Here is a 26,601-nt window from a genome sequence, read left to right on the forward strand (position 1 = left end):
GGAACAATCCTTTAATTTTGCAATTTCCTCACCAGTTCACGGCACAACTGTTGGGCTTCTTGATCAGCGTGGTCAGCTCCATCTTCTGCGGCCATCTGGGCAAGGTGGAATTGGACGCTGTCACCCTTGCAGTCTCGGTAGGTACATCCCCCACCTGGCAGAAATGGGAAAGGAGATTTTCTAACACGCCCCCCCCCCCCTCAGTAGATCCAGAGGAGGTAAAGATGTACTGGGGCACGGAGGTGTGAAGACCAGTCGAGGGCTGGATAGGGGCATGGATGCCACAAGAGATTGGAGAACATGTTGGAGCACTGTTTCCCTACCTTGGCTACTTTATGATAGGTGGACTTCAATTCCCAGCCAGAATGCTTTAAGAGGGATGGACTTCCACTCCCAGAATTCCCCAGCCAGAATGCTTTAAGAGGGATGGACTTCCACTCCCAGAATTCCCCAGCCAGCAGGCTTTAAGAGGGGTGGACTTCCACTCCCAGAATCCCCCAGCCAGCATGCTTTAAGAGGGGAGGACTTCCACTCCCAGAATTCCCCAGCCAACATGCTTTAAGAGGGGTGGACTTCCACTCCCAGAATTCCCCAGCCAACATGCTTTAAGATGGGTGGACTTCCACTCCCAGAATTCCCCAGATAACATGCTTGAAGATGGGTGAATTTCCACTCCCAGCATGCTTTGACAGATCGACCCAGAATTCTGCAATCCTCCGTTCATTGATGGCTGAGGAATTCTGGGAGTTGAAATTGGAATTGGCTGAAGTTGGAGGCTGAGTGGTGCCTGGATACAGTGGCGTCCTTGATTACAATAGCAGAGTTGGAAGGGACCTTGGAGGTCTTCTAGTCCAACCCCCTGCCAAGGCAGGAAACCCTGTACCGTTTCAGACAAATGGCTATCCAGCATCTCTTGCTGACTTTTCCTTTTTCCCCATTCCCTTCTTTAAAGGTCGTCAACGTGGTTGGCATTTCGGTGGGTACCGGCTTGGCATCGGTATGCGACACCCTCATGTCCCAGGTACCGTGCGTTACACTTAACAACCACAGTGATTTGATTAAGGACCATGGCTATAAAAGGTCTCTTCTGATCCTCACATGATTATGGTTTCGCCTCTCTCCTATCGCCTAAGGGAATTTGTATAAATTTAAGCATGTGATCCTCGAATTGGTAAAATGGGGCAAAACTCACAAATGTTTCACTTAGCAATGTAAATTTTGGGCTCCATCATGGTCGTAACTCGAGGATTACCAGCTGCCCTGAGGGAAGGGACAGATATTTTATTTTATTTTATTCTTTTTATTTTATTCTTTTTATTTTATTCTTTTTATTTTATTCTTTTTATTTTATTCTTTTTATTTTATTCTTTTTATTTTATTCTTTTTATTTTATTCTTTTTATTTTATTCTTTTTATTTTATTCTTTTTATTTTATTCTTTTTATTTTATTTCAAAAAATATTTTTTATTTTATTCTTTGATTTTATTTTTTTATTTTCTTATTTTATTTTCTTATTTTATTTTTTTATTTTATTTTATTATTTTATTTTATTTATTTTATTTTTATTTTATATTATATTATATTTTTATTCATTTTATTTTATTTTATTACTTTATTATTTTATTATTTTTATTTTATTTTATTTTATTTTATTTTATTTTTTATTTTCTTTGATTTCATTCTTTGATTTTATTTATTTTATTTTATTTTATTTTATTTTTTATTTTATTTTTATTCATTTTATTTTTGTTTTATATTTTATTTTATTTTTTACTTTATTATTTTATATTATTTTTTATTTTTTATTTTATTTTATTATTTTTATTTTATATTTTATTTTATTTTTATTCATTTTATTTTATTATATTATATTTTTTTATTGTCTCTCTTTTTTAACCAGACTTACGGGAATAAGAACGTGAAGAGAGTGGGCATTTGATTTTATATTTGATTTTATATTTTAATTTATATATATATATATATATATATTTATTCTTTTTATTTTATATTTGATTTTATTCATTTTATTTTATTTTTATTCATTTTATTTTATTATATTATATTATATTTTTTTATTGCCTCTCTTCTTTAACCAGACGTACGGGAGTAAGAACGTCAAGAGAGTGGGCACCATCCTTCAACGGGGCATCCTGATCCTCCTCCTTTTCTGCTTCCCCTGCTGGGCCCTTTTCCTGAACACCGAGAGGATCTTGCTGCTTTTCCGACAGGATCCGGACGTCTCCAGGTTGGGCCACGCTCGAACGGGCAGACACACACGCATTCCTGAACAATAATCCCTTCTGGCTGCAGTGACCCATTGGCTTTGGCAGCCTGTACAGGAACTCCTCTGTTTGCCGTTGGGAGTCATGTTGCTAGTCCCTGGCGTTTTGAATCTGTCTCTAACTTCGCAAAAACAGATAGAGAAAAATGTCCCCCCCTCCCCCCAAAAAAGGGTGGCTCTCGGTTTGCAGAACAGTGCAAATCCATAGCCGGATCTTCAACTGTAAAACCCCTTTTTATAAGTAGTCCTTGACTTATAACAGGTAGCTTAGTGACTCTTCCAAGTTACGACTGACCTGGAAAAAAAGGATGCTATGACCCAGAGTTGGGTTTTGGCCGGTACGGTACGGTACGCAAGGACCGGTAGCGGAAATCGGGCATCTTTTTGCGTACCAGGGCAGCCCGAGGCCCCGTACTGGTACGGTCCCTCCTCTGATTTCTCCCCATCACATTGCAAACGAGGCAGCTGTCTTAAGAGAAGGAAGTGCTGGGCTTCTTCAAATAGCCGAGGAAGGAACAGTTAAGTAATTTACCTCCCACAGACTCATTCGATCCCACAGATTAGGCCTCCTCCGTATTCCATCTGCCGGCCAACGTTGGCTGGTGACTACTCGGAGGAGGGCCTTCTCTGTGGCTGCTCCGGCCCTTTGGAACGAGCTCCCCGTGGAGATTCGGACCCTCTCCACCCTTCGGGCCTTCCGGGCGGCCGTGAAGACCTGGCTGTCCCAGCAAGCCTGGGGTTGAGTTCCCCCCGCAACTTGAATTTGCTGTGTCTGTTGTGCTTTTAAGTTGTTCATATTGTCTGATTGTCTTTGTCTTACTTTTTGTAATTCCCCCTCCCTTGGTTTTGTTCAGCCGCCCTGAGTCCCTTCGGGGAATAGGGCGGCCTACAAATTGAATAAACTCCAAACTCCAAGTGAGTTTCACCACATTTTAAAAGTTGGCCACGCCCACCCGGTCACATGACCGCCGAGCCATGCCCACAAAACAGGCCACGTCCACAGAATAGGTAGTAAGAAATTTTGAAACCCACCACTCTACGACCCATTTCTGAAGTTACGACGGTCCGCTTGTCCCACGGTTTACGTCACATGACCGCCGAGCCGCGCCCACAGAATAGGTTGTAAAAAAAATTGAAACCCACCACTGCTAGGAGCCAAGGTGGCGCAGTGGTTAAATGCAGCACTGCAGGCTACTGCTAGATCAGCAGTTCAGCGGTTCAAATCTCACCGGCTCAGGGTTGACTCAGCCTTCCATCCTTCCGAGGTGGGTAAAATGAGGACCCAGATTGTTGGGGGCAATATGCTGACTCTCTGTAAACCGCTTAGAGAGGCCTGAAAGGCCTATGAAGCGGTATATAAGTCTACTGCTATTGCTACGATCCATTTCTGAAGTCCGCTTGTCCCATGGTTTACGTGACTACACTTCAGAGGCTCGGTAACGCAGTCACACAGAAGGCCTTTTGAGGAGTCCTGCCTCACCACGTTTTACTATGTAAACCGTAAAATCGGGTGCGACTCACTTAACAACCACCTGGTCTCAATTGTGGTCGTAAGTTGAGGACTACTTGTGCTTCAGTTCCCTTTGGCTGCCCCAAGTATTGCAGTGGGTAGCAAACCAGGTTATAACTGTCATCACCCGTGAGGGAAGGAGGTCAAAAAAGCTAATTTTTGAGGACCCCAAAAATAAAAGAATAACTCAGGAAATACAGCTTTTCCAGAAAAAAAAACGGAGTATTTCAAGGGATGGTGGATTACCGAGGGTCCTTGATTTATGACCATTCACTTAAGGTCCGTGCCATGTTAGAACATTATTGGAAAAAAGTGACTTATGACCGTTTTCCACACTTACGACCGTTGCAACATCCCCATGGTCACGAGATTGAAATCCAGACGCTTGCCCACTGGCTCATATTTATGACGGTTGCCGTTGTTCCGGGGTCACGCGATCCCCTTTTGCGATCTTCTGATCAGCCGAGTCAATAGGGGAGCCAGATTCACTGAACCACTGTGTGACTCGCTTGACAACTGCAGTGATTCACTTAACCACAGCGGCAAGAAAGGTGGCAAAACTCACTTAATAAAGGTCTCAGCGACAGAGGTTTTGAGCTCCGTTGTGGACGTAAGCCAAGGACCACCCGTAAGTGGGTTTATGATACGCTACTTTTAATCCACCCGCACATAAAAGACACCCATCGCAGGTGTCCCTTTCAAGAAACCCGTCCCGATCAAATAAACCCAATTAAATCAACTCTTTAATTTCCTCCCTTTGGGTGGGGTGCGAAAAAGAAAAATGGTTTAACGTCACAGATTCTCCTATTTCATGCCAGGGTACAATGTTTGCTTTTTTAAAAAGCAGGGAAGGCTGGGTTGTGTTCCAAAAACACACCTTGCTCTTGTGTAACTTCTGCATGACCGTCTTTTTTTGCTTCCCCTTCTTGTTTTTCGCCTCTTTTTCTTGTTCCTGGTTTTTTTTTGGGGGGGGGTGTTTCATCCCTTCTTCATCGTTTCAAACTTTGAGAAAAAACTTTCCGCTTTCCGTCTCTTATATTTTTTTGGGTCAAAAGTTCACCTTCAGATCAGAGAAAGCTGCATCTTTTAGGACAAGGGTTAGCAATCTGCAGCTCTGGAGCCGCATGTGGCTCTTTCATCCCTCTGCTGCAACTCCCTGTTGCCGGTGAGCTCCATAATCAATAGGGCTTTCGGTTACGACAGGTAGAGGAAAAAGGACACCGTGCTAGGAGGAGACTTTATGGTGGGTGATCCGGACTTCTGGTCAGCTTCAGAATTGAACAGGGGAGGGGGGAGCTGACGTCGCAACAACACAGCGTCAATACTTTTGCCACTGGACGGTCCTTTTGGACCTAAACCGTCTCGAAGAGACGATGATAGGGAAGAATATGTCCTGCTGATCTCAGGGACATCGCAAAGTCCCTGATTGATCCAGGAGAATCTCTTTTTGCCAGCAACAGAAGTGCAGCCATTGAAGCTGCTGAAGTTGGGACAGCTCTGGAACGGGAGGAAAACGGAAAGAGAAATTGTGTCAATCTGGTGAGGAAATATTATTATTATAAAAGAAACTACCCTCAAAAAAATTAAAGCTAAATTAAATTTGAAAACAGAAGAGTCTTTTCTACATCGTGGCGACCAGAACTGAATGCTGTTTTCCAAGTGTGAACTTACCAAGGCATTAAAAACTTGTATTAACCCTTCACGTGATCTTGATTCTCTCCCTCTGTTTATGTAGCCTAGAACTGTGTTGGCTTTTTTGGCAGCTGCTGCACACGGCTGGCTCCTATTTAAATGGTTGTCCACTAGGACTCCAAGATCCCTCTCACAGTTACTACTATTGACCAAGGTACCACCTATACTGTACCTGTGCATTTCATTTTTGTTGCCTAAATGTAGAACGTGACTCTTTTCACCATTGAATTTCATTTTATTAGATAGTGCCCAATGTTCAAGTTTGTCAAGATCCTTCTGTATCTTAAGCCTGTCTTCTGGAGTGTTGGCTATTCCTGCCAGCTTGGTGTCATCTGCAAATTTCCCTTAAAAACAACAACGCAATTTTGTCTTGTAAGAGGACCTCCAGTGAAAGGGACAGTCTATCTTTGAGGTCTGGACCCTGGGCATCGAGAAAGGAAGACTTCCAATATTCGTGCTTATCTTTGAAACAAGCGTCTCTGGTGTGTGTGTGTGTGTGTGTGTGTGTGTGTGTGTGTGTGTGTGTGTGTCCTGAAGTTACGACCACAACATTTGTTGATAAGCAAAGCGGTTGTTAAGTGAGTTTTGCCCCGTTTTAGGACCTTACTAGCCAGAGTTGTTACGTGAATTGCTGCGGTTGTTAAATGGGTCACACGGTTGTTAAGCGAATCCGGCTTCTCCGTTGACTTTGCTAGTCAGACGGTCGCAAAAAGGGGATCTCAGGACCACAGGACACGGCAACCGTCATAAATATGAGTCAGTTGCCAAGCGCCTGAATTTGTATCGTGTGATCATGTCGTGGTTGTGTGAAAAATACGGTCCCATCGTAACTTCGAACAGTCCTATATGAATTTTCGTACGTTGAGGACGTACTGCATTCTAACCACTGTGCCACCAGGACTCCCGTATCAATTAATCGGAATAGAGCTGGAAGGGACCTTAGAGGTCTTCTACACAGAGCCGAGGTGGCGCAGTGGTTAGGGTGCAGTACTGCAGGCCACTTCAGCTGACTGTTATCTGCAGTTCGGCGGTTCAAATCTCACCGGCTCAGGGTTGACTCAGCCTTCCATCCTTCCGAGGTGGGTGAAATGAGGACCCAGACTGTGGGGGCGATATGCTGACTCTGTAAACCGCTTAGAGAGGGCTGAAAGCCCTATGAAGCGGTATATAAGTCTAACTGCTATGGCTATTCTAGTCTAGCCCCCCCCCCCCTGCTCAAGTAGGAGGCCTTATACCATTTCAGACAAGTGACTGTCCAGTCTCTTCTTTAAAACCTCCAGTGATGGAGCTCCCACAACTTCTGGTGGCAAGCTGTTCCACTGGTTAATTGTCCTCACTGTTAGGAAGTTTCTCCTCCATTCCAGTTGCTTCTCTCCTTATTTATTTATTTATTAGACTTATATACTGCTTCATAGGGCTTTCAGCCCTCTCTAAGCAGTTTACAAATTTCTTTTAGCAAATTGAGTCAGCAACTTGCCCCCACAGTCTGGGTCCTCATTTCACCCACCTCAGAAGGATGGAAGGCTGAGTCGACCTTGAGCTGGTGAGATTTGAACTGCAGATCACAGTCAGCTGAAGTGACCTGCAGTACTGCACCCTAACCACTGCGCCACCTCGGCTCCTTGATTAATTTCCCTCCATTGTTTCTTGTCTTGCCTTCTGGCCCTTTGGAGAATAAGTTGACCCCTTTTTCTTCTTTGGGGCAGCCCCTCAAATGTTTGAACCACTGTTATCATGTCTCCCCACCCCCCCAAGTCCTTTTGTTCCCATCCCATTAAAATGTTCATTTTTTTTCCCTTGCAGATTAACCCACATTTACGTGATGATCTTCATTCCAGCCCTGCCGGTAAGCGTTTCATTGGCTGTGTTCACACAACGCATACATGCCAACAGGTCAAGGGAAGTCTGTTTGTCTGTCGGTTGTGTGAACAGGACTTTGGAAGGTGAAACAAAACAGGGTTGTTGGGTTAAGATAGGGGTCGGCAACCTGCGGCTCCGGAGCCGCATGTGGGCTCTTCCATCCCTCTGCTGCGGCTCCCTGTTGCTCAAAATAGGCGTCACAAACCGCCAATGCGCGACACCCGTCGGCATGTAAATTATTGAGCTTTTTGAACCCATCCCCCCTCCCGGTAAATGGATAAATCCAAGAAAAGAAAAGTTTCAGAAGAAAAAAGAATGTTTAATTCAACTACATATGCTAGTTTTGTGGCCGCTCAGGAAAGGGAAGGTTTCTGTGGCTCCCGGTGTTTTCTTTTGTGTAGGAAACCGATCCAAATGACTCTTTGAGTGTTTAAGGTTGCGAGATCTGACTTGATAGGGCATATCGTGAAACTGTTTTCAGAATTCAAGGTGCAATGTGAACCCAAATAAAGGGGTTTTTTTGGGGGGGGGGAACTACATGTAGTCCTCAACTTCCAACGGTTCATTTAACCACCGTTCAAAGTTACAACGGCAGTGAAAAAAAGTGACTTTACGACAACTTTTCCGGCATTTCCCGTGGTCACCTGATCAACAGGTTCAGCCATGCCCCTGGGGTGGGGGTGGGGGGTGTCACGTGATCCCCTGTTTGCGACCTTCTGGCAATCAAAGTTGGCGGGGAAGCCAGGTTCACTTAACGACCATGTCACTCACTTAACAACTATAGCAATTCACTTAGCAATGGTGGCAAGAGAAGTCGTAAAAACGGGATGAAACTCACTCAATCCATTTCTCCCTTAGCAACATACATTTTGGGCTCGGCGGGGGTAGTAAATCCTTGACTTACGTACGCAATTAAGACCAGAATTTCCGTTGCTAAGTAAGGCAGTTGTTAAGTTAGCCGTGCAGAAACATTTCCTGTGCCACGGCTATTAAATGAATCACTGCAAGTATTGGCAACTGCTTGGCAACTGACTCATTTTTATGACGGTAGCATTGTCCTGGGGTCGTGTGATCCCCTTTTGTGACCTACTGCCAAGCAATTGCGGGAAGCCACATTCGTTATACGACTGCATGATTCGCTTAATAACTTCAGGGATTCACTTAACCACCGTGACAAAACAAAAAGGGGGGAAACTCACTTAACAACTGTCTTGCTTAGTGGTAGAAATTTTGGGTTCAGTTGTGGCTGTAAGTTGAGGATTGCCAGTAAGTGAATCAGGCGGCCGTTAAGCGAATTCAGCTTCTCCCACTTGTCCAAAGCCAGCTGGGAAATCACAAATGGAGATCACATGACCCCCACGGGAAGCTCTAACCATTGTAAATAGATGCCTATTGCCAAGCATCCAAGTATGGCCACCTGTTTCTGATGGTCGTAAGAGCGAGGACTGGTCGCAAGTCACTGTTTTCACTACCGACCTGATTTCAAATGGTCGTTAAATCAAAATATTCTAATTACATCTCTGTTTTTTATTATTTGTAAGCTGCTCGGCATCGTCCACATACTGGGGAAGGTAAATTTCATGAAAGAAAGAAAAAAAAGGGAATGTAAGAGTAGGAAAGAGGGGAGGAATGGGAAGAAGAGGGGAAGGGTAAAGGGGAGGAAGGGGAAGGAGAGAAGGGAAAGGAGAGGAGGAAGGAAGGAAGGAGAGAAGAAAGAGAAGAAAGGGGATAGGAAGGAGGGAGGGAAGGAGGGAGGGAAGCAAGGAGGGAAGGAAGGAGAGAAGGAAGGGGGGAAGGAAGGAGGAAAGGAAAGGAGAAAGGAAGGAGAGAAGGAGAGAAGAAAGGAGGGAAGGAAGGAGGGAAGGAGGGAAGGAGGGAAGGGGGAAGGAGGGAGGGAAGGAAGGGGAGTAGGAGAGAAGAAACGAGGGAAGGAAAGAGGGAGGGAGGGAAGAAGAAGTAAGACCGTTGTAAGATAAGATGGATCTATGGGATGGTAAGAAAGCAATCTTCAAGTATATTGTCAACTGTAGGGAAAAAATTGTTATAAATACACATTATTAATAACAGTTATGAGATCATATAATTGTGAATGTATATAGGAAATTGATTAAAAAAAAATAAAAAAAAACAAAAGAAAAAAAAAGAAAAAAATGAACCGTCGTAAGCCGAGGACTCCCTGAATTGTTGCTTCCCCCTCCCCCCCCTCAATTGACATTTCACTTGGGATCCTCGCCTCCCTGTAAGGGTCGCGTGCGCGTCAGGAAAAATAAAACTAAGTGAATAAAATAATTAAATAATAATAATAATAATAATAATAATAATAATAATAATAATAATAATAATAATAATAATAAAAAGTGGTTTTTAATCCGAGAAACTAATTTAATCTCTTTGCGGTGCTTTTGCAGGCTGCTTTCATCTACCAGCTGGAAACACGCTATTTGCAAAGTCAGGTATGTCTGTTTTTAAAAGTAGAAGGTTCTGCGCGAGGCAACTGTAGCTCAAAGGCAGCAGATGAGGATAATCCTTAAATAGCACAAAATAGAATTTATAGCAATAGCAATAGCAGTTAGACTTATATACCGCTTCATAGGCCTTTCAGCCCTCTCTAAGCGGTTTACAGAGAGTCAGCATATTGCCCCCAACAATCTGGGTCCTCATTTTACTCACCTCGGAAGGATGGAAGGCTGAGTCAACCCTGAGCCGGTGAGATTTGAACCGCTGACCTGCTGATCTAGCAGTAGCCTGCAGTGCTGCATTTAACCACTGCGCCACCTTGGCTCTTATAAAGAATTCTTCATTGGCCAAGTGTGATTGGACACACAAGGCATTTGTCTCCGGTTCATAAGGTCGCAGTCAGGGGTGGGTTTCAACCGGTTCGCGGCGGTCCCCGCGAACCGGTTGGTCGGCGAACCCGGAAGTAAGTAACTTCCGGGAACGGCGAAGGGCCTGCCCGCCCGTGCTCCTTACCCGGTTTTGACGAGTTCTGCACTTCCACGCATGCGCAGGACGCATACAGCGCCTGCGCGATCCTCCAGGAGCAGCTGGAGCATCGCACATACGCTAGTGCGCATGCGTGCACTGCGCTCGTGCACGAGGACGCCGCCGGCCCCGTTCCAACCGAACCGGTTCGTCGCAGTGTACATACAAAACCCCCAAAGCAATAGCTCTTTTATCCGTGATGAAAAAAACTATGGCACGCGTGCCACAGGTGACATGCGCAACCATTTGTTAGGGCACGTGAGGCCAGCTGACTTCGCCCTTCGGTTCAGGAACAGAGTTCTGATTTGCGTCTTGGGGCGTTTTTCACGCTGAAGCGTTAGTGGCTTCTGGTTTGCCCCTTAGGGCCATTTTTCGCCTGCCGGAGGCTTCAGGGAAGTTTCCTGAAGCCGCCGGATGGCCTCCGGAGGGGCTGTTTTCGCCCTCCCCAGGCTCCTAGAAAGCCTCTGAAGCCTAGGGAGGGGGGAAATGGATCCATGGTGCACCAAAAATGGGGGATGTGAGTCACTTTTTCAAGTGCCGCTGTAACGTCAAACGGTCACTAAAAATGAACGGTTGTAAGTCAAGGACTAGCTGTATGTCGGTGCCCCCTGTGATCTGAAACACCTTCTCATAAATTAACTTAAAATGTCCCCACAGTTCTGATTAATCGAGTAAACACACTTATCCACCGCGAGCTGCGCTGGTTACCCATTAGTCTCCGGATCCGCTTCAAGGTGCTGGTCGCTACCTATAAAGCCCTACATGGCATTGGACCTGGGTACCTGAGAGACCGCCTCCTGCCGATCACCTCCCATAGACCGATTAGATCTCACAGGTTAGGTCTCCTCCGGATTCCATCTGCCAGCCAATGTCGGCTGGCGACTCCCCGGGGGAGAGCCTTCTCTGTCGCAGCTCCAGCCCTCTGGAACGACCTCCCCGTGGAGATCCGGACCCTCACTACCCTCCCGGCCTTCCGCAAAGCCATTAAGTTCTGGCTGCTCCAGCAGGCCGGGGGGCTTTTGAAATATCCAGCCCCTCGGAAATTGTGACTGTTGTATATTTTAATATGTTGTTTTGTGTATTACCCCCCTCCCTTGTTTTATTGTAAGCCGCCCGGAGTCCTTCGGGAGTGGGCAGCATACAAGATCAATAAAACTAAACTAAACTAAACTAAACAGAGTTGGAAGGGACCTGGGAGGTCTTCTAGTCCAACCCCCTGCTCAGGCAGGAAACCCGATATCCATGATGGAAAACTTACGGCACGCGGGCCGGAAGTGGCACGCAGAGCAATATCTCCGGGTATATGATCTGTTGTCCATTGCTGTTCTGGGTTCTGGCGCGCCAGCCAGCTGGGCTTCACACATGTGGGAGCGCCAGAAGAGCATCTCCCTGGTGCACATGTGCTTGCTGGGAAGATAATCTGGTTTCCGGCGCGCGCATGCGCTCCGGCCTGCTGGTCTTCGCGTGCGAATGTGCACCAGAAATTGGAAGACCAGGTGGCTGGTGCACATGCGTGCACTAGAAGCCAGAAGATCATCTTCCCGGCACACGCATTAGTGGTGGGTTCCGGGCGATACGTACCAGTACGGGCATACAGGTAGTAGCCGAGAGCAGTGGCCACTGTTCCAATATGGTGGCTTGTTTGGCCCACCTGCCCGCCAGTGGTGGGTTTCAAATTTTTTTAGCACCTCTTCTGTAGGTGTGGCCTGTCTCTTCTGTAGGGAGTGGCTTGCTGGCCATGTGACCAGGTGGGAGTGGCTTGCCGGCCATGGGACCGGGTGGGAGTGGATTGGCAGTCATGTGACTGGGTGGTCGTGGCCAACTTGTTAAATGTGGTGAAACTCACTTAACAACGCTCTTGCTTAGCAACCAAAATGTTGGCTCAGAAACTCTGGCATTTGAAGCACGCAAGTCTTAAAGCTGTCAAGTTACAAGACCCTTGCACCCCTAACCCTTTAGAAAAAAAACCCCAGGGGTGTTCAAACTTGACAGCTTTAAGACTTGTGGACTTCAACTCCCAGAATTCCTCCTCCAGTCATGTTGGCTCATGAACTCTGGCATTTGAAGCACGCAAGTCTTAAAGCTGTCAAGTTACAAGACCCTCGCACCCCTAACCCTTTGGAAAAAAAAAACCCAGAGGTGTTCAAACTTGATAGCTTTAAGACTTGTGGACCTCAACTCCCAGAATTCCTCCTCTCGCTCTTCATCTTGATGATGTGCGGATGGGCGGGGGGGAGGGAGCTGGAACCGGTTCTAAACGTCACGGTAGATTTGTGGAACCTCTTCTATAGAAGAGCTTAGAACTGGCAGGAACCCACCCCTGCCACCCGCCCATGTTCCATAGCTCTTTATAACGCGACCAGCCAATTGCACACATGCGCACAGCTTGTGGCGCCTGCACAACCACTGCCGAGCAGCTGGGTGTAGCAGGCCGGTAGTGGGTGCAGGCGTGCGCAGCGCGTGTGCCCGACTAGGACTTCCAGCCCCTTGCGCGGCGTATCAGTTGCAACGGGATCCGGGACCCACCACTGAAGCGCATGCGCACCAGGTGTCTGCTCTTCCAGTTTCCGGCACTCAGTGCCAAAAAGGTTCGCCAACACTGCCCTCTGTATCCCATTTCAGACAAATGGCCGTCCAATCTCTTCTGGTTTAAACTCCTCCCCCCTTGTTTCTGTCCCCAAAGTCAGCGGACTGGGGCCTGCAGGTAGCTTACATGTTGGCTTCAACCGGTTGAGCTTCCGCCTGCATCAGAGCACTGCTGAATTGTACCCTTGTGCAGTGGTGGGATTCAAATAATTTAACAACCGATTCTCTGCCGGCTGGGTGGGCATGGCCAGGAGGTGTGATAGGCAGCACTCAGCTTCCTGCAACTCTCGGGAGCAAAAAATGGGCCGCGCGGGTGTGTGTGTGTCTCACAATCCCCCGGGCCCCGTTTCGGGCCTACTAGAGCTCCTTGCAGCCTCCTGGGAGTAAAACGGGCCCCTGCGGGGGGGGTCGCCACAATCCCCCACGCCCCATTGTGGGCCTAGTAGGCCTCCCTGCACTAACCTGGAAGCCAAAACAGAGTGCGTGGAGTCTCCTGGGAGGGGCGTGGCCAGCCAGCAATGTAACCACCGCTTCGCCTGAACCAGCCCGAAGCGGCTGAATCCCACCGTTCTCCTTGTGTTCACAAATTCTTTTTTCTTTCATTCCAGGCTGTTCTCTTGCCTCAAGTCGTGACGGGCGTGGTGGTGAACGTGTTGAATGTGATCATGAACACAATTTTCCTGCACACCTTCAAGTTGGGCGTGGTGTAAGTGTGACCGATTCCCCATTGCCCCAAAGTCCCCGGGTTCAAAGCGTAATACCCTTAATTTCCCATGGTCACGTGATCAAAATTCATATGCTTGGCAACTGACTCATATTTATGACGGCCGCAGTGTCCAGGGGTCAGGTGATCCTCTTTTGCGACATTATGATAAGCAAAGTCAATGGGGAAAGCTGGATTCACTTAACAACTACGTGATTCACTTAATGACTGCAGTGATTTGCTTATCAATAGTGGCAGAAGAGGGCATAAAGTTAGGCATTTAACAGCTGCCTTGTTTAATGATAGATGGTCTAAGCCGTGGTTGTAAGTTGTGAATCTACCTGCAATAATAATGAAGTTGCTAGCTCTCATGAGTTCAGTCAAACAAACATTCAAACTGACTCTCTTTCTTTCTTTCTTTCTTTCTTTCTCTCTCTCTCTCTCTTTTCCCTCTGTCTTTCTCTCACTCTCTTTGTCTGTCTCTTTCTCTGTGTTTCTCTCTCTCTTTTTCTTTCTGTTTCTCTTTCTTCTCTTTGTTTCTCTTCCCCCCTCTCTCTTTCTCTCGCTCTCTTTCTGGCTCTCTCTTTTCCCCATCTCTTTCTATTTCTCTCTTTTTCCTTCTCTCTTGTGCTCTCTCTGTTTCTCTCTGTTTCTTTCTTTTTCCCTCTCTCTTTCTCTTCCTCTTTTTCTCTCTCTTTCCCTCTCTCTTGCCTTTCCTTTCTCTCTCTCTTTCTTTCCTTCTTTCTCTCTTTCACTCTCTTTCTCCCTTTCTTTTTCTTTCTTCCACTCTTTTCCTCTCTCTTGCCTTTCCTCTTTTTCTCTCTCTCTTTCTTTCTTTCCTTCTTTCTCTCTTTCACCCTCTTTCTATTTCTTTCTCCCTCTCTTTTACTCTCTCTTGCCTTGCCTTTCTCTCTTTATTTCTCCCTCTCTTTTCCTCTCTCTTGCCTGTCTTCTTTCTTTCTTTCTCTGTTTCTTTTCTTCTTTCTTTCTCTTTCCCTCTTTCTCTTTTTTTCCTTCTTTCTCATTCTTCCTCTCTCTTTTCCTCTCTTTTGCCTTTCCTTTTTCCTCTCTCTCTTTATGTTTCTCTTTCCTTCTTTCTCTCCTTCTTTCTCTTTCCTTCTTTCTCTTTTTCTTTCCTTCTTTCTCTCTCTCTCTCTTTCTCTCTCTCCCGCAGAGGATCAGCCTGGGCCAACACCCTTTCACAGAACCTACAGGCTTTCCTGCTCTTTCTCTTCGTCTGGTGGAAAAAAATCCATAAGGAAACCTGGGGAGGTAGGAAAAAGAGGAATATTTTTGCGTCCTGTGGAAGGAGGGAGCGTTGAGAGAATCACTGGAACAGCTGGGAAGACATTGGTTCCTCTCTCTTATTTTTGTGTTTTCAGAAAGTTATTTATTTATTCCATTTTTATATGGCCATTCATCTCCCCAAAGGTGACTCTGGGTGGGGTACAATAATCCTAATCCACAGGCATAGACACCCACCGGATACACAGACACAACATAGGCACGCAGACATGCACGCACGCACACAGACACACAAACAGACATAGACACACAAACACACTGAAGCACCAGGGATGAATAGACACACAAACACAGACCCTGCTCCACCACAAATAGACACACAAACAGACATAGACAGACAGACAGACAGACACTGCTGCACCACAGATACAAAGACACACAAACAAACAGACATAGGCAAGGAAACACACACACGCACGCACGCACACAAGGACGCACACACACACACACACAGACACAGAACTGTTCTACCATAGATACATAAACACAAACAGACCCAGACAGACACCCACCCACACACAGACACAAAAACACAGTCACTGCTCCACCATAGCTACATAGACACACAAACAGACAGACATAGACAAACAGAGACACACAAACAATGCAATACAATAGCAGAGTTGGAAGGGACCTTGGAGGTCTTCTAGTCCAACCCTCTGATCAAGCAGGATACCCTATACCGTTTCAGACAAATGGCTATCCAGCATCTTCTTAAAGACTTCCAGTGTTGGGGCATTCACACCTTCTGGAGGCAACTTCTGTTCCACTGATTCATTGTTCTCACTGTCAGGAAATTCCTCCTCAGTTCTAAGTTGCTTCTCTCCTTGATTAGTTTCCACCCATTGCTTCTTGTTCTGCCCTCAGGTGCCTTGGAGAACAGTTTGACTCCCTCTTCTTTGTGGCAACCCCTGAGATATTGGAAGGCAGCTATCATGTCATCTCTAGTCCTTCTTTTCATTAATACAATTACAATACAATACAATAGCAGAATTGGAAGGGACCTTGGAGGTCTTCTAGTCCAATCCTCTGATCAAGCAGGAAACCCTATACTGTTTCAGACAAATGGCTATCCAGCATTTTCTTAAAGACTTCCAGTGTTGGGGCATTCACAACTTCTGGAGGCAACTTCTGTTCCACTGGTGAATTGTTCTCACAGTCAGGAAATTTCTCCTCAATTCTAAGTTGCTTCTCTCCTTGATTAGTTTCCACCCATTGCTTTTTCTCCTGCCCTCAGGTGCCTTGGAGAATAGCTTGACTCCCTCTTCTTTGTGGCAACCCCTGAGATATTGGAAGGCTGCTATCATGTCTCCCCTGGTCCTTCTTTTCATTAAACTAGACATACCCAGTTCCTGCAACCGTTCCTCGTATGTTTCAGCCACCAGTCCCCTCATCCTCTTTCTTGCTCTTCTCCGCACTCTTTCCAGAATCTCCGCATGTTTTCCACATCGTGGAGACCAAATGTACGTAGAAACACACAGTGACACAAACGCAGACACTTCTCCCACACAGGAAGCTTTTAAGAAGAGGCTGGTCTGAAACAGTGTAGGGTTTCCTGCCTCAGCAGGGGGTTGGACTAGAAGACCTCCGAGGTCCCTTCCAACTCTATTATTCTGATTGAATATCAGAATAATATCACAATCATATCAGAATATCAGACAGACAAACAGAGGTAGGCCCAACACAGAGAGAGACGCAGAGTCCCCTCGCCCTGAGATGGCAACCATCCTCTCTTGCAGGCTGGACGATGGAGTGTTTGCAGGAATGGGGGCCCTTCATCCGCCTCGCCCTGCCCAGCATGTTCATGATCTGCATCGAATGGTGGACCTTTGAGATCGGCAGCTTCCTGGCAGGTGAGACCCCCCTGACCCTTTTCTCTCTCTCTCTCTCACCCACCCACCCACCAGGCGGCCTCTTGGCTGTCTCTCTGGGCGGCGAGTTGCTGCTACGTCTAGGTCAGTGGTGGGTTTCAAATTTTTTTCCGAACCTACTCTGTGGGTGTGGCCTCCTTTGTGGGAGTGGCTTGCCAGCCATGTGACCTGGTGGGAGTGGCTTGCCGGCCATGTGTTTTCTCTCTCTCTCTCTCTCTCTCTCTCTCTCTCTCTTTCCTTCCTTTTGTCTCGCTGTCCCTTTTTTCTTTTTTTCTTTTATCTCTCACTCTTTTTCTTTCTTTTTTCTGTTTTTATTTATTTATTTATTTATTTCTCTCTCTCTCCTTCCTTTTGTCTCTCTGTTCCTTTTTCCTTTTTTTCTTTTATCTCTCACTCTTTTTCTTTCTTTTTTCTGTTTTTATTTATTTATTTCTTCCTTTCTTTCTCTTTCTCTCTCTCTCTCTCCTTCCTTTTGTCTCTGTCCCTTTTTCCTTTTTTTCTTTCATCTCTCACTCTTTTTCTTTCTTTTTTCTGTTTTTATTTATTTATTTCTTCCTTTCTTTCTCTTTCTCTCTCTCTCTCTCTCTCTCCTTCCTTTTGTCTCTCTGTCCCTTTTTCCTTTTTTTCTTTTATCTCTCACTCTTTTTCTTTCTTTTTTCTGTTTTTATTTATTTATTTATTTCTTCCTTTCTCTTTCTCTCTCTCTCTCTCTCTCTCTGTCTCCTTCCTTTTGTCTCTTTGTCCCTTTTTCCTTTTTTTCTTTCATCTCTCTCTCACTTTTCTTTCTTTTTTTCTTTTATTTATTTATTTCTTCCTTTCTTTCTCTTTCTCTGTGTGAGTCTGTGTGTGTGTGTGTGTGTGTGTATCAGTGGTGGGTTTCAAAAATTTTTCGGAACCTCTTCTGTAAATGTGGCCTGCTTTCCGGGTCCACTGGTGGAACCTCTTCTAACCGGTTCGGTAGATTTGACCAACCGGTTCTACCGAACTGGTGCGAACTGGTAGGAACCCACCTCTGGTCTAGGTGGTGTTATACAGGCAGTCCTCGACTTACCACCGCGACTGAGCCCGCGAATGTACGTCGCTAAGCGAGATACTTGCTCAGCGAGCCCTGCCCCCATTTCGCGACCTTCCTTGCCCCGGTTGTTAAGTGAATCGCGGACAGCCGTTAAGTGAGGGACACGGTTGTTTAGCGAATTCTAAGACAGCAGAGCAATTTAGCTTCTTCATTTTTTTGATGTGTTTTATGAATGAAAGCCAATGTACGTGTCTCGGGATAATGTTGCAGGATCCGATCCGGGTTGGTCACCGGGACAAGTTTTTGGATTCGTGCCGGAGCCCAACCTCAGGCAACGTCCATCTAACACTGTGTGTGGTTTGGGCTGTTTTGTGTGTGGTTTATACAATATGGTGCCTGTTGTGTGTGGCTTTTTAGAGGTTGATTGGGATGCTGACGGCTGGCTATTAAGACCTCGCCTCCTAAATATTTGATAAGCTGGTGATAAACCAGCACTCCTATTTGACTGATGAGGCTTCCCTGGCTGTTTTTGTACCTGCTCACCCAACAATCCCAGTCGCTGCAAAATTGAATGTTGATGACTTTGTTGATGACAAACGTTGAGGACAAAATTCACAACTCTCGTCTATTTTGTGATCCCACCAGATCTTGCTTGCAGACAAATGATATTTCCTGCATATTTATTATTGCTATTTAACTGTGAGAGGGATCTTGGAGTCCTAGGGGACAATCACTGAAATAGGAGCCAGCCGTGTGCAGCAGCTGCCAAAAAAGCCAACACAGTTCTAGGCTGCATCAACAGAGGGAGGGAATCAAGATCAGGTGAAGGGTTAATACCACTTTATAAGGCCTTGGTGAGGCCACACTTGGAATATCTGCAACCAGTTCTGGTCACCACGATGTAGAAAAGATGTGGAGACTCTAGAAAGAGTGCAGAGAAGAGCAAGAAAGAGGATTAGGGGACTGGAGGCTAAAACATATGAAGAACGGTTGCAGGAACTGGGTATGTCTAGTTTAATGAAAAGAAGGACCAGGGGAGACATGATAGGAGTCTTCCAATATCTCAGGGGTTGCCACAAAGAAGAGGGAGTCAAACTATTCTCCAAGACACCTGAGGGCAGGACAAGAAGCAATGGGTGGAAACTAATGAAGGAGAGAAGCAACTTAGAACTGAGGAGGAATTTCCTGACAGTGAGAACAATTAATCAGTGGAACAGAAGTTGCCTCCAGAAGCTGTGGATGCCCCAACACTGGAAGTCTTTAAGAAGATGTTGGATAGCCATTTGTCTGGAATGGTGTAGGGTTTCCTGCCTAAGCAGGGGGTTGGACTAGAAGGCCTCCAAGGTCCCTTCTAACTCTTATTCTATTAAGGCTAAAACCTATGAAGAACGGTTGCAGGAACTGGGTATGTCTAGTTTAATAGAAAGAAGGACTAGGGGAGACATGGTAGCAGTTTTCCAATATCTCAGGGGTTGCCCCAAAGAAGATTTGGGAGTCAAGCTATTCTCCAAGGCACCTGAGGGCAGAACAAGAAGCAATGGGTGGAAACTAATCAAGGAGAGAAGCAACTTAGAACTGAGGAGGAATTTCCTGACAGTCAGAATAATGAATCAGTGGAACAGAAGTTGCCTCCAGAAGTTGTGAATTCCCCAACACTGGAAGTCTTTAAGAAGATGCTGGATAGCCATTTGTCTGAAACGTTATAGGGTTTCCTGTCTAGGCAGGGGGTTGGACTAGAAGACCTCCAAGGTCCCTTCCAATTCTGCTATTCTATATATTGAATTTATACGGCACTTATCTCACAGTTTGGTGCAACTCTTCTGAATCTCCACCACGTTTCTCTCCTCTCAGGGTTAATGAGTACGGTGGAATTAGGCGCTCAGTCCATCATCTACGAACTGTCGACCATCGCATACCTGGTAAGAATTTGCTAAATTCGGAGGGAGGGGAAGGAGGAATATCCACGGCAGACCGTGAGAAGGAGGGAGCATTACGTAAAATGGAGAATTTCTTGTTGCATCTCAAGGCTTATGGGATGAGGTGTCTCCTGAGGCAGCAAATCTCAGCTGGTCATTGCTGGGGTTAAAAAGATTGATAGAAAATAAAGATTTATTTATTGACTTTTTAAGGGAAAAAGGAGGAGAAAATGAAAGGAAGATGGGGGAAAGAAGAAAGAGGTAAGGAGAGGAGGATGGAAAGGAGAGAAAGAGGAGGAGAGAGGGTAGAAAGGGGAAGAGGAAGAGCAGGAACAGGAGAAAGGTACGGGAAGAAGGAAGGGGAAGGAGAGGAGGAAGGAAGAATGTAGAGAAGGGAGAGAGGGAGAAAGGAAAGGGAAAGGAAAAGAAGATGGAAGGGAGAGAAAAGGAAGGAAAGAGGGTAGGAAGGGAAAAAGGAAGAGTAGGAGCGAAGGAGAGGCAAGGGAAGAAGGAAGGGGAAGGAGAGGAGGAAGGAAGAAAGTAGAGAAGGGAGAGAGGGTGGAAAGAAAGAGGTAAGGAGAGGAGGATGGAAAGGAGAGAAAGAGGATGAGAGAGGGTAGGAAAGGGATGAGGAAGAGCAGGAGTAGGAGAAAGGTACAGGAAGAAGGAAGGGAAAGGAGAGGAGGAAGGAAGGAAGAAAGTAGAGAAGGGAGGGAGGGAGAAAAGAAAGGGAAAATAAGGTGGTGTTATAACAGGAGGAAGGGATGGTAAACAAAGCAACCCAAACCGTATATTATAACCTATTAAATGAAATAATTAATGTGTAAGAATGATAAATGTTAAAAAAAAAAGAAAATAAAGATTTACAGGATTATTTTAGCACTCAGCTGCTTTGAAACTCACCGGATGTCAGCCTCTGCTTTGCTGCTGCTTCGGCTGCCGTTGAAACGGGGAGGGGGGGCATGGTATTTGGGGGGGGGTTTACTAATTGTGCTGGAGGAAGATTCTGGAGTTCTGCTGCCTGTCGGACTGCGCATGCGGAGGAGGTTCCCGCCAAGGCCAACGGCACCGACATTCCATCTTCATGATGCCTTTCGAAGTTATCTCGCACCTGACACTTAGGAGAATTACGATTGGACTGCAAACTGGGATGCCAAGGGGTGGGGAATGGGTTATTTTATATATCACTCGCTTTCGCGCCTAAATAATCAGTCTTCGCTTCGCTACGCTTCTGATCATTTATAATTAGTAAAAGTACACTTGATTTCTATCAATGGAGTCTTGTGGTTTTCTTTCCTAATTACTCAATGAAGGAGTGCTGACACCGAATTTGGTACAGGTAGGCCTCGACTTACGACCACAATTGAGCCCGAAATTTCTGTCGCGGAGCAAGATGGTTGTTCCCCCCCCCCCCATTTTATCACCTTTGTCTCCAAACCAGTGAAAAAAACAAGGACTTCACTCACACAAGCTTTCTCTCAGCTTCCGCAGGGGATGAGCATAGCGTCCAGTGTCCGGGTGGGCAACGCCTTGGGTGCCGGTGATGCTGACCAGGCCAAGAGGTCGTGCATCATGGCCCTGCTTTGCTCTGGTGTGTATGTCTCTTTCAGCCCTGGAGGGGAAGGGGGGGAGTTCATTCCGGGCCAGGGAATCCTGGGAGTTGAAGATAAGAGATAGTTGGATGGATGGATGGATGGATGGATGGATGGATGGATAAGATAGATAGATAGATAGATAGATAGATAGATAGATGATAGATAGATAGATAGATAGATAGATAGATAGATAGATAGATAATGATGATAGATGGATAGGGATAGGGATAGGGATAGGGATGGATAATGATAGATAAATAGATGAGAGATGAGAGAGAGAGAAATGGATGGATAGATGATAAAAGGATAAGATAGAGATAGATTGAGATAGATGAATGGATGGATAATGATAGATAAATAGATGATGGTTAGATGATGGATGGATGGATGGATATATAGGGATAGAGATAGGGGTGGATGGATGGATAATGATAGATAAATAGATGAGAATTAGATGTGAGAGAGAGAGAGAGAGAAATGGATGGATAGATGATAAAAGTATAAGATATAGATAGATTGAAATGGATGGATGGATAATGATAGATAAATAGATGATGGTTAGATGATAGATAGATAGATAGATAGATAGATAGATAGATAGATAGATGGATGATAGAAGTATGTGATAGATTGGGATGGATGGATAATTATAGATAGATATAGATAGATATGGATGGATAGATGATAGAACGATAAAATATAGATAGATGGATAAGGATAGATAAATAGATGATAGACAGATGATAGATAATCTGATTGGATTTATTATCCGGGGAGGTCTTATTTTTGGAGAAACGAAAGAGAGAGAGAGAGAGAGAGAGAGAGAGAGAGAGAGAGAGAGAGAGAGAGAGAGAGAGAGAGAGAGAGAAGTATTACATAGATTGAGATGGATACATGGATAATCATAGATAAATAGATGATAGTTAGATGATAGATAATATGATTGGGATTATTATCCGGGGAGGTCTTATTTTTGGAGAAACAGGATGGATGAATGGATGGATGGATGGATGGATGGATGATAGATAGATAGATAGATAGATAGATAGATAGATGATAGATAGATAGATAGATAGATAGATAGATAGATAGATAGATAGATAGATAGATAGATAGATGATAGATAGATATGGATGGATGGATGGATGGATGGATGGATGGATGGATGGATGGACGGACGGACAGAGACATGGATGGATAGATGGATGGATGATCGAAGGATAAGATATAGATAGATTGAGATGGATAGATGGATAATGATAGATAAATAGATGATAGTTAGATGATAGATAGATAGATAATCTAATTGGTTTTATAATCTGGGGAGGTCTTATTTTCAGGGAAACAGGATAGATAGATAGATAGATAGATAGATAGATAGATAGATAGATAGATAGATAGATAGTTAGAGGGATAGGGATGGATAATGATAGATAAATAGATGAGAGATGAGAGAGAAATGGATGGATAGATTATAAAAGGATAAGATAGAGATAGATTGAGATAGATGAATGGATGGATAATGATAGATAAATAAATGATGGTTAGATGATGGATGGATGGATGAATGGATGGATGGATGGATGGATGGATAGGGATAGAGATAGGGGTGGATGGATAGATAGATAGATAGGATAATTCGATAGATAGGTTTAGAGATAAATTTGGATAGAGAGAGGGAAAGAAAGAAATCTTACTTTGACTTCCTTGGCTTCCCTAACTCCCAATTTATCCCTCCCCACTTGAAAAATGCCTCGGACCTCCCTTCCCCCCCGTCCCAAGGCATCCTTTGGGGTCCTTAGAACGGCGAAGCGGGGGTGGCTGAAGCGCTTGTCCCCTGCCCCACCCCACCCCCACCGAACCCCCCTTTAAGACCCTCACCCTCCTCTCTGCCTTCCCAGGAGTCTTTGCTGTGGTTATCGCTGCGCTGCTGGCGGCCCTGAAGGACGTGGTAGCCTACATCTTCACGGACGACAAGTGAGACCCTCCCTCGTTGGTTTTTTTTGCCCCAGGAAGGTTAGGGTGGGAGTCTGCCTGTCGTGCCTCTGTGTGTACAGGCTGTCCTCGATTTACGACCGGTCATTTAGCGACAGAATCGCCAAAAACTGCTTACTAAAACTGTTTCCAAAGTTGTGATCTCACTCACACACACACACACACACACACACACACACACACACACACACAGGGTCGGTCGATGCGATGGTCGTAAGTGCGAGGATTGGTCATAAATCTTTTTTTTTTACGCGCTGATGCAACTTCCAACGGACGCTAAATGGATGTTCGAAAGTCCAATAACTTCCTTGTATCTCTTCCAATCGACTTTTTTCCCCCGTGCCGACTTTAGAACTCGGATCTCCTAATATATCGATTTATATGTTTTCCCTTCAACAGAGAAATCGTTGCTTTGGTTGCCAAAGTTATGCTGATTTTCTCACCGTTTCACCTGTTCGATGCCATGGCGGTGAGTTTCCGGCATTATGCAAAGCTGTGGGTTGGCGGGGGGGGGGGGAATCTGATGCTCTTGGCGCCCAAATGGACTTTTATAGCCGTGAGGACTAGAAACCTGCTCTCCTTTTAAAAGTTCAAAAAAAACCCACCTTTTAATAAAGTTTTTTTTTTTACTTTTAAAAGGAGCAGGTTTCTAGTCCTCACAGCTACAAATGGATCCCGTTCCGCTAAGAATCGTAGCGCTTGGATAAATGTTTTTTAACGACTGCTTTTATTTGGATTTTAGCCCTCAGGGGAGCCCTAGCATTGGCAGAACATGAATTGTGAGCAGACTGTTCTGACCAAGGCTTCCCAAAAGCACGAAGCCGATTCCTCGTCCCGATAAAAACCCCTTTAGTTAGTTTTAAAGGGAATTCCTCTCCAGCAAAGTCCCGGCCAACAGTCTTTCAAGAGATTTCACAACCACAGGACCTTTATCGGGCTTGGGGAGCTGCCAGGCCGACATCTGCAGAACTTGGAAAGGAGCCTCGGAGAGTCACGAACCAATGAAGCGACCCAATTGTCTCCTGCAAACTCCACTCCCCTTTCGCTCCTCTTTTATTTCCTCTGGGAGGGGCCATTCACCCTCCACCTGTGGCCTTACTCCCAAGTGGAACTAATTGCCTCCTGCAAACTCCACTCCCCTTTCGCTCCTCTTTTATGTCCTCTGGGAGGGGCCATTCACCGCCCACCTGTGGCCTTACTCCCAAGTCGACCCCTGTTCTTTAGCTCTTCCCTTCGTCTGGCAACTCTGCGCATGCGCACACTGGGAACAGGCTCCAGCTGTTCTTCTGCCCCACTGATGTCTGACTCCGAAGGCAGCTGATAACTGTCAGACGGTCCTGGCCCCCTCTCTGCCTCCCACACGGAGCCCTCATCCAAGCCTTCCCCAGACTCCAGGACTGGTCCAGGTTCCTCCCCAACCCTCCTCACTGTCTGAATCTGCTGCCAGCTCTGCTGGACGCTGGCGGGCCACAACAGTACCCTAACCCCCCTCCTCTACCTCCATTCTCCAGGCCACTTGTGGAGGGGTGCTGAGGGGCGCCGGCAAGCAGAAAATTGGCGCCATCGCCAACGCCGTGGGTTACTACGTCATTGGGCTGCCCATCGGGATTACGCTGATGTTCGTGTACAAGCTGGGCGTAATCGGTGAGCCGGCCACGAGATGCCGTTTCCCTTTGCAAGCTGCCCTCCAGATGTTTGGCTTGGTCTGTGGGATTCTTAGGAACACCAGCCAGATGTGCCTCAAGCAGTGTTTTGAGATCCCTTGAGGGCAGTCACAGTGGGTCCCTCTCCATCTGTTGGCAGTCAGTTTCACAGGCAAACTCCCTAAAATACTGTTTCTCAAGCTCAGCAGTTTTTAAGGGGGGTGGACTTCCACTCCCAGTTCCCAGAATTCCCCAGCTGGCATATTTTAAGAGGGGTGGAATTCCACTCCCAGAATTCCCCAGCCAGCATGCTTTAAGAGGGGTGGACTTCAACCCGCAGAATTCCCCAGCCAGAATGCTTTAAGAGGGATGGACTTCCACTCCCAGAATTCCCCAGCCAGCATGCTTTAAGAGGGGAGGACTTCCACTCCCAGAATTCCCCAGCCAGCCTGCTTTAAGAGGGATGGACTTCCACTCCCAGAATTCCCCAGCCAGCCTGCTTTAAGAGGGGTGGAATTCCACTCCCAGAATTCCCCAGCCAGCATGCTTTAAGAGGGGAGGACTTCCACTCCCAGAATTCCCCAGCCAGCATGCTTTAAGAGGGGAGGACTTCCACTCCCAGAATTCCCCAGCCAGCCTGCTTTAAGAGGGATGGACTTCCACTCCCAGAATTCCCCAGCCAGCCTGCTTTAAGAGGGGTGGAATTCCACTCCCAGAATTCCCCAGCCAGCCTGCTTTAAGAGGGGAGGACTTCCACTCCCAGAATTCCCCAGCCAGCATGCTTTAAGAGGGGTGGACTTCCACTCCCAGAATTCCCCAGCCAGCCTGCTTTAAGAGGGGTGGAATTCCACTCCCAGAATTCCCCAGCCAGCCTGCTTTAAGAGGGGAGGACTTCCACTCCCAGAATTCCCCAGCCAGCATGCTTTAAGAGGGGTGGACTTCCACTCCCAGAATTCCCCAGCCAGCTTGCTTTAAGAGGGGTGGACTTCCACTCCCAGAATTCCCCAGCCAGCCTGCTTTAAGAGGGGAGGACTTCCACTCCCAGAATTCCCCAGCCAGCATGCTTTAAGAGGGGAGGACTTCCACTCCCAGAATTCCCCAGCCAGCATGCTTTAAGAGGGGTGGACTTCCACTCCCAGAATTCCCCAGCCAGCCTGCTTTAAGAGGGGTGGACTTCCACTCCCAGAATTCCCCAGCCAGCCTGCTTTAAGAGGGGAGGACTTCCACTCCCAGAATTCCCCAGCCAGCTTGCTTTAAGAGGGGAGGACTTCCACTCCCAGAATTCCCCAGCCAGCCTGCTTTAAGAGGGGTGGACTTCCACTCCCAGAATTCCCCAGCCAGCAGGCTTTAAGAGGGGAGGACTTCCACTCCCAGAATTCCCCAGCCAGCCTGCTTTAAGAGGGGAGGACTTCCACTCCCAGAATTCCCCAGCCAGCCTGCTTTAAGAGGGGAGGACTTCCACTCCCAGAATTCCCCAGCCAGCATGCTTTAAGAGGGGAGGACTTCCACTCCCAGAATTCCCCAGCCAGCCTGCTTTAAGAGGGGAGGACTTCCACTCCCAGAATTCCCCAGCCAGCCTGCTTTAAGAGGGGTGGAATTCCACTCCCAGAATTCCCCAGCCAGCATGCTTTAAGAGGGGTGGACTTC

General features: G+C 46.3%; 1 protein-coding gene across 1 annotated transcript in view; it reads left to right on the forward strand.

The window, feature by feature from the left end:
* Positions 1-35: 35 nt before the first annotated feature.
* The window catches only part of SLC47A1 (solute carrier family 47 member 1), a gene marked incomplete at its 5' end in the record, with an annotated part of 31,276 nt that continues 4,710 nt past the window's right edge, over positions 36-26,601 (forward strand). The window contains 13 exon segments of the mRNA XM_087702838.1: positions 36-137; positions 953-1,021; positions 2,097-2,245; positions 7,287-7,329; positions 9,752-9,796; positions 13,520-13,617; positions 14,789-14,886; positions 16,659-16,772; positions 19,657-19,724; positions 21,204-21,312; positions 23,218-23,293; positions 23,711-23,780; positions 24,823-24,955. Of these exon segments, the coding sequence (XP_087558964.1) occupies positions 36-137; positions 953-1,021; positions 2,097-2,245; positions 7,287-7,329; positions 9,752-9,796; positions 13,520-13,617; positions 14,789-14,886; positions 16,659-16,772; positions 19,657-19,724; positions 21,204-21,312; positions 23,218-23,293; positions 23,711-23,780; positions 24,823-24,955 (1,174 nt within the window).

This window comes from Thamnophis sirtalis, unplaced genomic scaffold, assembly GCF_051295495.1.
Source record: "Thamnophis sirtalis isolate CommonGarterSnake01/CBP01778 unplaced genomic scaffold, rThaSir2_p1.2 scaffold_17, whole genome shotgun sequence".
NCBI classification, from domain to species: domain Eukaryota; kingdom Metazoa; phylum Chordata; class Lepidosauria; order Squamata; family Natricidae; genus Thamnophis; species Thamnophis sirtalis.